Source organism: Eptatretus burgeri, chromosome 8 (assembly GCF_056783735.1).
Source record: "Eptatretus burgeri isolate ZD-2024b chromosome 8, Ebu_testis_v1, whole genome shotgun sequence".
Taxonomy (NCBI): Eukaryota; Metazoa; Chordata; class Myxini; order Myxiniformes; family Myxinidae; genus Eptatretus; species Eptatretus burgeri.
Genome location: NC_140968.1, coordinates 32,157,538 through 32,168,230, shown reverse-complemented (window position 1 = coordinate 32,168,230; position 10,693 = coordinate 32,157,538). Strand labels below are relative to the sequence as shown.

Genomic DNA, 10,693 nt, shown 5'->3' with positions numbered 1-10,693 from the left:
TTTAAAATGAGAAAATAACTATTTAACGACTTTTCGTACGTTTAACTGTTCATATATGCAAGGAGCTTGTGAAAAAAAAAAAATATATATATATATATATACATATATATATATATATATATATATATATATATATATATATATATATATATATATATATATATATATACATACATTGGTGATCAATAAGTTGGATAAATAAAAGCCATAACTATAACGGATTACAATTGATTTTAATGTCAGTAATTTTGATCGAAGGTGAAATGGAAGTTAATTTATTTTTTGAAAGTAAAGTTGAACTCAACCTTTTTTTTTTCACAAACTTCAGTTTTCACCATAATGGCAGCGTAAGCTTGAGGGAAGTGATGGCTAGCGATCTAAATAAAGGACCGGTCGGCTGAGCACAGTCTCTACTCTGCTCATTCAACACCCCCCTATGACAGGGCCGCTGCTGCGCGCAAGCATCTCTGCTGATTGGCTGCTTGTCTTGAACAAGGTGGAGCCAGAGCCTTATGAATATTAAACAGCAGGAGCTTGATGTTTCAAACCATCCCCCCTTTGCCTCCTCCACCTCCAACCATCAAACTTTCCCAGCCAGTCCTGGGATCCGTAAAGAGCTTGGAGCTTGCAAAGGCCCGAAGACTGATCGGGAAAATGCAAGCGCAGTATCCTGTGTCTAATCCGGGGGCCCTAAGCATGATGCCCTACCTCAATGAGCAGAGCTACTACCTCTCTGCTGGAGGCTATGGCACCATGGGTGCGCCCATGAGCATGTACACGCACTCTGCGCACGACCAGTACTCCGCTGGAATGGGCAGGCCGTACGGACCATATGCCCATCATGCTGCAGCGAAGGACATGGTGAAACCTCCGTACAGCTACATCGCTCTGATCACCATGGCCATTCAGAACGCACCAGAGAAGAAGATTACCCTGAATGGGATCTACCAGTTCATCATGGAACGGTTCCCATTCTACCGTGAGAACAAGCAGGGTTGGCAGAACTCAATCCGGCACAACCTGAGTCTCAACGAGTGCTTTGTCAAAGTTCCCAGAGATGACAAGAAGCCCGGAAAGGGAAGCTACTGGACTTTAGATCCGGATTCCTACAACATGTTCGAGAATGGTAGTTTCTTGCGACGAAGACGGCGCTTCAAGAAAAAGGATGCCCTTCGAGAGAAGGAAGAGCGTGAGAGGCAACAAGGAGCTGAGAAGGTCTCCAGTAGGACCACAATGTCCCCTGTGGTAAAGAAGCAGGAGAACGGTCCTGGTCTCTCTCCTTCGGGGACTCCTCCACCACTCAGTGTGGTGCCAAAGATCGAAAGTCCTGACAGCAGCACTGGAAACCTAATGTCAGAATGCCAGCAAGATGGGGCTGCAGCTTCCTTGGCACTGACACATCACGGCGACCATGAAGGAGATTCCTCAGGATTCAGCGTCAAGAAGATCATGAACCTGGCACGTGGGTCCACGCACGTGCATGGCCATGAACTTACTCCTGGCACTGTTGGGAGATCTGCAATTGTAGCTCCGCAGCTTAAGCAGTATGGACAGCAAGCCGGCATGGCATATGGAGCCGCATCACACTGCGGCCAGACCGCAAGTTCCACGTGTGCAAAAAACTACCACTGCAGTATGCAGGCCATGAGCCTTTATGCGGGTGACAGGAATGAACAGAATACTTCCTGTGGAAGCCTGGAGGACATGGTGCCCAGTCCAGCCATTGCTGGCTCCTTGGTCAATACACTCAGCCTGCTCAGTCCAGTTCCTTCTTCCGAGCAAGGCCTCGGGCATGTGGGCCAGAGGGCACAGTACGCGGCGGCTCGACGAACCTCTGGCTGGTACTTGAACCAAACAGGCTGCGACTTGGGTCACCTCCAGAGCCAAGGCTATGGTGGACAACCCCAGAGTTTTACCTTCGACTCATCGAGGATAGGACTTGACACATCTGGTGTGAGTCACAGCGGTGGCGGTAGCCCCAACTGCCAGGTACCCTTTCGCTTCAAACCATCCCTGTACGGCTCGCCGGGAGCCTACTCATACGACTGCGGCAAGTACTGAAAGAAGAGTTCGTTGTGGTCGGATTCGCTGGACCCCTTGCTGATAGGAAGACAGTTTATGTTGGGCACTCATGGAACCACCTTTTCCAGCACCTTGAGAAGTGCACACTTGCCTTAGAACAAAACATACCGTGTACTTAAAAAAAGAAGTATTTCAGAAGTGAAGAGCCATCATGAACATTGATATCATCTACTTTATCACTTATTGACAATTACCGATCAATTTGTTGTTTCCTCATTTATTATTTTTATTTCCCCAACCCTGATCCTCATCCCAAACCTCCCCTCGCCTCCTCTCCCCCACCCGACCCCTACACTCATGCGGACACACCTTTTTGACTGGAATTGATAAGGAAACAAAATACCGACCTGCGCATCTTCCCCCGCACTAATTGTACGAATATCGCCGTAAATATTGCACATCAACCGATGGTCTTCAAAGTGCGCAGCAGCCATATAAACTCGAGCAGAACGGTCATAAACACTGCACAATGGGTCTTGATAGAGTGTACGCCGCACGTACCTTTCTATACACACAGTCCTTTCTAAATTATTTTCTCTGCCTTTTTAAAACAATTTGGAAACTCTCAAGCCATGACCCTTTGACGGCCCCCACCCATCCCCATTATAATCCCATAAATGTTCCTGACCATGTAGTTGTGTAAAAAGATATTTCATATTTTTTTTTTATCATTGTTTAAAATGTTATTTTATATTTCTCTATAAACAGTTTACAACTCTATGATTCTGTGCGTGTTCTTGTGTTTTGTCGGATTTGCAGCTCATTTTTGCCACATTAATATTTTGGATAATAATTTGCTCATTTATCAAATGTTGTTCAAAGAATGATTCACTTACTGTATTAAAAGTTCATCATTTTTCACACACACCAAACTATTCACGCATTCATACACACACACGTATGTGTGTGTGTATATATATATATATATATATATATATATATATATATATATATATATATATATATATATATATATATATATATATATATATACATATATATATCCGATAAGATGATGAAGTAATTTAAATTAAATGAAAAAATATTTATCGTCAAACTGTTCCATCAAAACAAATCATTTGTTCAATGTTTTCAATTAACTGTTTTAATCTCACTATAAATGTATACACAGTATATATATATATATATATATATATATATATATATATATATATATATATATATATATATATATATATATATATATATATATATATATATATATACATATTTACATGCTGTATATTTGATTTTGATACAACATTCTTTACAGAGCATTGGTGCCGCCGAAGCAGTTTCTTGGCAAGGGTTAGACTGGGTGGTTTGCCATTACCTTGCCAGCGTTGTTTGTCCATGCTCTATCCTTTTAAATATTGAGCATCAAGCAAGGAAGCAGCACGAACCATTTATAAAAAGTGTAAAAAAAAAAAAAAATATATATATATATATATATATATATATATATATATATATATATATATATATATATATATATATATATATATATGCAATTCCATTGTAAAGCAACAAGCAATATTATAATGGGCAGTGCATTATCTTTACATGAAAGTTTACCTTTCAGCAAAACCTCAAGGTTTTTGAAATCAATGATAATATATAAAAGGAATAATTTTGCCTCCCATCAATATGGAAAGTTGAGTAAGTTTTCCGAAAGTTCTCCCGGGCACTAAAGTGTTTGAGCAGACACGTTCTCGCACAGCGAGTGTTATACCATTTGCTTTTCGAACATAGCATGCAGTCACCACTTGTTATAGAAAGGGGTTAATGGCACATTGTGGTGCAGGGAACTCTTACACTGAGTATATTTAAATGTGTAATTTATTATCTCATTGAATAATTTCCATGAGTGCTCTTTTGTTCATTTTCACATATGTCCCTTTAACCTGGAGTGTTGAGGATACTGCACGGGTTTATACGCACTTGTCGAGAAGTTAATCAAACTGGTAATCGCTGGAAATTGCATAAACATAGTTTGTATTTCATTACAAGCTTATGAAAGTGTACCGAACCGTCGGTACTCCGATCCAACTCCCATCGCATTTGGAACATTTCATGCAGACCATGTTCTGTGCAGCAGTCGCTTCCTTCACCTGTCCTTCAATTCGGTTTGATGTAAAGTGCTGCATCCTTGCGTTCAGGATGGTTAAGAGTCAGAAACGCAAAGGTTCATTAACGATGAAAAGATGTGCCATTTGTATCAATCATCGTCTATCCGTCTGTGAGATCATGATAAAGGACTCTCGATGGAATCCACAAGGAAGAGGACAAGAATGTGATGCACAGGTTGCGGTCGCAGTGTATGGGAAGGAGGGGTATGCAAACTACCTCGTAATGGGGGAAAGGGAAAAAGCAAGGGGAATAACGAGGTGGGAGCAACAGTAAGGACGTAGCAGGTCAGAGGGTTTGGGACCCACAGGATTGAAAGAGACGATGCTTAAAGCCCTTGTTTTACGGAGTTCCATATGGAGAGCGTCCATGCACACTCGGTCATGTAGCGTCGATTACACGACTGTTCAGGGAATCAACTCCCTCCTGCACTTCAATCCACCATTCTCGTGTGAAACACTACATCATCATCATTTTGATTTTGGGTAAAGTGTACGTATGATGGAAATATATTGTCTTTTGAGTTGCTCCACAGAATGAACTATATATTTTTTTTTCTTTCTTTCTTTCTTTACAGGCACGAGTTGATAACTTCTTTATGAAGTTTGCTAAAATAAAAATTTTAAATGTAAATTATTTCTCCAGCAAGAAGCAAATATGTATGTGTGTGTGTGTATATATATATATATATATATATATATATATATATATATATATATATATATATATATATGTTTTATACACACACACACACACACACACACACACACACCATTTATTTCAGATGTATTCCAATCCGTTTAAAATGATAAATACGATAAAACACGATAAAGTTATAAAACATACAATAAAGTGATAAAACACTGATAAATACAGATTTGAATTTTAATATTATTGACGTTAACATTACAAAGCCAAATGTCTGTTGCGAAGCCAACCATACAGAAAGACGGTTAAATCATATAACATGATATGTATTTTTATCAGGGAAGGGATGATGCTATCGATCCAAACATACATAACCTTATAGGATTGTATCCCTATAGTCCGTTCCCTGAAATAAAAGGTGATTTAAAATTAACGAAATAATCTAATTTCCCTTTCAGTGTTTAGTTCTTATTTTTTTGTTCCTACAAAACTTTTAACTTTTTTTTTCTTCAAAGTTATTTGACACCTTTTAACCCTTTAATCGAACACTCAACCTTATTTTGTTTCGTGCTTCTTGTGATGCTCACAACTTTATGATCATCATCCTTCCCATCTTCTGAGTAGTTCAGGTTGTTTCAAAAGAAACAGTGCAGTAGAAACTCAACACACCTCTTCGGCAAAGAGATACGTCTTTTTGAGAAAAGTAGTTATTGTCAGCTGGTGGGTATCTCACTTGAACGAGTCAATGATATCTGCAAGTAAACAAGCATACGTTTTAATTTTAATATTCACAAACACATGAAAGATAAGTATTTCATTCAGTGAACGGTTACTTTTGAAATTAATGGATTGTATACACACACAATAATAAAGCATGGTAGAAGCTGATTTTGTGCCAGTGTATCACCTGGGATATACATACAATGAGTGCTAAGGGGTAGAGTACTAAGCATACAATTGCTCGTGAGAATGTTCACCATGACGTACATGATGTGTACACAGTACTGAGCTTGCCCGTGCATGGCGTGGCGGACCCCCCTCCGTGTCCCCTTCCACTGGTGAGACTCGCGGAAGGAGGCCTGAGAGAGATTTAGCTTAGGGTGGTGGAAGGGCGGGTGGTCCTACAACGAGGTTGGAGGTGGTATGCCAAGAGAGTGCACGAAGCCTGCAGAGAAGGCACGACAGGTCAACATTTTTCTTCGTTTTGTCTCAGATGAGCCCCTACACAGATCTACTCGGGGTCTCAAGCTTGTGCTCTCCATTGAAATACATAATTCCTATTCAAAATGAATGATAATAACTCATAATAATATTAATAACTCATTATTAATGACAAGAACAAACAATGCCTGTTGTCGCATTAGACAAGAAAGTTGCAGTGCAAGAAAAGAAAAAAACTGTTGAAGTTCAAAGACCCCAAGAGATTGAAAAAGAGAGCATGTGGGATGCTGTGATAGACGATGAGCGGTTATCGGTGTAATGGGTTTGGCAGAAAGAGCACCTCTCGAAGCAAGTTGAAAACATCTCTGCCGACATTACAGACTCATCTGAACGAAAAAAAACATCGTTATCTCGGAAACTGCACACTTAGTGTGCAAAATTCTGGACCCAAGACCACTGCAGTGCCATGGTAATACACATTAACTGTAAAGGACTATCTGGTTTCGTCTTGTAGTTCAACGGAGTAAACCGGTAATGCGTTTTTCTGCTTACAGTTGTAATAATAATATTAAAAATAGTCTTAGAGACGAAGGGTGTTCAAAAGTGGTTCGAGGAACGAGATGTGCCACCAATGTCTTCTCTTTCACAATATATACATACATACATATATATATATATATATATATATATATATATATATATAATTTTTATTTTATTTTGTTGCTTGTGCGTTTTTGGAATGTCATGGACCGATGTGATTTAGAACATATGCCTCAATTACCTAGATCCATATTACATTGGTCTCCGAGCATAGAATACAGTACGTGTCTGCATTACATAGATCGACTTGCACGGAACATACGTAAAAATTTCATTGACCTATGAGAATGGAACTTGGTCTTTGTTCGTAAACACATTGTGGGCGACAAACTGTATACCTGTAAGCTCGTGGTATTGTCCTATCTCCATTACACGTTTTAAAGAATGACTTATTTTACATTATTTATTGTCATTGAGATTTTAACGAAATTCATTCTTACATTCAATGCGGTAACATAAGTCATTGAACTGAGCATTTCCTTCAAATAAAACCTCGTGCGGTGTGTGATTAATCAGCCAATGACAGGCGGAGTAATAATATCAGTCTTTCCGAGTGGAGTCGTTGAAGTCACGAGGGCCTCCGATGAGATAACGACGTACATCTTGTGAAGTCATACGTGGAGGTCAGTACTTTAATCCAATTTACCATGACAGCTGCATGATGCAACCAACATTTCCATACGATTATAAACTGCGTATATGCATGTGTCGAACAGCATTTGAGAACACGCTCCCCCCTCAATAATACCACTATATATTTTTTTCTGTAATTCTTATGTAATATACAGGGTGTGCACAAATTACAATTCCAAATTCAAATGCTAATAAAACTGAAAATAATAATGAAATGGGATACAACTACGTGATTTGCTGCATGTGAAACAACATTTCTCAGTTTTGTTGTTAAGATTTTCAAGATCTTCATACGAATCCAAATGGACTTATGGGGACTGCGCTTGAACCAAACGACTCACAGACATGCTCAACATCCTCACAACCTGCGCTTTGCCAGTCTACACCCTTCCTCTGCAGAATGCATCCTTCCTCATACACTCACGAATCCTTTTTCTCGATGTTGGAAGCCTTCCTTTGGTCGTCCTGAAGCTCCCTTGAACCTGCAGAGCTGATTTGATCTTTATAAACTGGGTAAGACACTGCCCTTTTCTTGTGGGGACGCCATTTGCAGTAAATGCGATGTCATATGCACCTGGAGACACCTGGAAGCGAAAAAAAAAAATCAATAAAACCGAGAAATGTTCTTTCACATGCAGCAAACCTCATCGTTGCGTCCCATGTCGTTCTTTTTTTTATCATTACGATTTGAATTTGGAACAGGAATTTGTGGATACTGTATGTATGTTTGTAATGTCACATTATTTTTGAATTGAATAAACGGGAATAAATTTTAGCGCAGGGCTGTGAAAAACTTCTGTTAACCCATCATGACACACACACACACACACACACACACACACACACACACACACACACACACACACACACACACACACACACACACACACACACACACACACACAGTTACGTAAGGAGTTAAGGTTAAGTTATGTAAGGATTTAGGTGAAGTTATGTATGGAGTTAAAGTAAAGTTACATCAGGATTTATGTAAAGTTACACAAGGATTTAGGTAAAGTTACGCAAGGATTGAGGTAAAGTTCCATATGGAGTTAAAGTAAAATTACATTGGAATTTAGGTAAAGTTATGTATGGAGTTTAAGTAAAGTTACATAAGGATTTGGGTAAAGTTACATATGGAGTTAAAGTAAAGTTACACTGGGATTTAGGTAAAATTACACAAGGGTTTAGGTAAAGTTACAAATGGAGTAAAGTAAAGTTACGTATGGAGTTAAAGTAAAGTTTCTTAAGGATTTAGGTGATTAAATGTATGGAGTTAAGGTGAAGTTATGCATACAGTAAAGGTAAAGTTACATATGGAGTTAAGGTGAAGTTATGGAAGGATTTAGATAAAGTAAAGTTACACGGTGAATCCAGGTAAAAGTATAAGGGAGATAAATAATGGTCCAGAATGGTAACGTCACATGAAGCCTCAATACCTCCAAACAGGTCATTACACACAAAGGATCGTTAAAATGGAGAGTTATTAAAAAAAAATGAAGTTTACGTTTGACGGGTAAAAATAAATGATTAAGGGCTAAGGCAAGCAAGCCGGAGGGGATAACTTGCAGCGTTCACTTCTAAACACATTTTTCTCGGTGTGCGGTGCACGGAGAGCGTGCGTGAAGTATGGACACGTTACAAACCCGGGATGATTAACGTCCACGCGGGACGCGTGTTGTGAGCAGTTACCGAATACTTTTACAGATATTTATTTGAAAGACGCTGGAGTTCGGGTGCACGTTTTGTACACGCTCACCGAAAATTCATTCAATCAAACGAGATGCAGAATTGAAAACGATTTTGAAAGATTCTGCAGTGGGGCTAAAGTCACACGGGTATCATCTGAGGATCCAGAGGTCCCACCCTCGTCTGGATCTCTCACTCATCACGTGAAGCCAACAGTGACCACAAGTTGCCTGTACAGCGGAAAGCTGCTCTTGGCCTATGTGGAAGCCCGGGCGTACAGGCGAAGCCCGCGTCTCGTTAGGCTTGGGGCCAGGGACACGGTGGGTCAGGCCAAACCCTGAATCGGCACATGGCTCGCGTTTGCCACCCGCCTGTATTGCCGCTGGACCTCCGACGGTGGTGGCAACGTGGGGAGTTGAGAAAGAAAAAGCAGCAGAAGAACAGCTGCGAAGGGTGGGATGCAAGACCCACCCGAGGAATCGACCGAATCGTCGAACGTACCGGGACCTGCATCTAAAACGATAGCCTCACATGGATTGCAGACAGAAATGGGATTTCACCGGAAAGTTGTTCTGGAAACGTCCCCATCTCGGCCATTTCGGTTTTTTTTCGAGCATGCCCTCATCAAGGATGCTTGAGTTTTCTTGACGAGGATGGGGTTATTGTGCTTTAATCAGCCATTAACCCATGGGTAGCTCCCAAATTGCCAATCATTACACTCAACCACTCGAGACACACTAAATAAATAAAAGGTCAAAGGTGAAGAATGTGCATCTCATATGAACAGCCCAAATATCGGAAGGAGCCCGAACACACTGCTATGTTACAACAAGCCCAAATTATCGGTTTATACCAGTGAAGGGATCGATTCAGAATGTTTTTAATCAAATAAATTATCGATTATTCATGCTCTTATCACCGTTTGTACAACTTTGATGGCTGTTAAGGTCAAATGATATCCTATAAACAGTTGGTTTTGACCTTCGAGTAAAACACTTGTCCGACGTGATGATGGGGTCGCCTTAGCTTTGACTTGTCTATATAGTCTGGGTTTGATTTCCAAGCCCCGTGATAAAATGTCCTCAGTGTTTTGCAGGCAACGCATCAATGCGTGCGGTGTCCCTCGGATGGATGTGAAACTGGTTACGTCGTTTGCCGGCATTAGTTGGTGGATGTTAAAGATCCCACGGTGTCTTAAAGATCTCAATCACCTTCAGTCGAACGTCAGGCCTGGCCAGCCGGTTCGTGGATGACTGAGACCAAAAACCTTCCTTGGCGGACCTCAGAAGACACCAGGAACAAATGGGGCCGTTGTTGTTGTTGTTGTCGTAGTAGTAGTAGTAGTAGTAGTAGTAGTAGTAGTAGTAGTAGTAGTAGTAGTAGTAGTAGTAGTAGTAGTAGTAGTAGTTGCGCTTCTGTAGTATTGGTAGTAGTGGTTGTGGTAGTCTAAGAACACGAGAGATAAACAGAGAATGTGAAATTACACGTGGATTGCAGTTTCTCCTCATTTACCTTCACCTGCCTCATTGTTTTGATTATAATTGATCTTTAGGAAGCTCTTCATCCGCATTCCCAAAGCAAAACACAATTTACGTGATGGGGGATTATGGAAATGGATTTTGTTAAACTTTTGTCGGAAATAGGGTCGTATATTATTATGACCTCATTATTAACCTTTTTATTCATGTGAATGCGTGTGAATGCATGATTGCTATCTTTGTGGGCTTGGAAAACATTTGTTACCTCCACCAAC

At 40.2% G+C, this 10,693-nt stretch overlaps 1 protein-coding gene across 1 annotated transcript; it reads left to right on the top strand.

Moving 5' to 3' along the window:
- The first annotated feature begins 513 nt into the window (after positions 1-513).
- On the top strand, positions 514-2,933 carry FOXC2 (forkhead box C2). The gene has a single exon (XM_085891419.1). It carries the CDS (start codon positions 538-540, stop codon positions 2,059-2,061), a length of 1,524 nt encoding a protein of 507 aa, XP_085747545.1. The 5' UTR covers positions 514-537; the 3' UTR covers positions 2,062-2,933.
- The last annotated feature ends 7,760 nt before the right edge of the window (positions 2,934-10,693 follow it).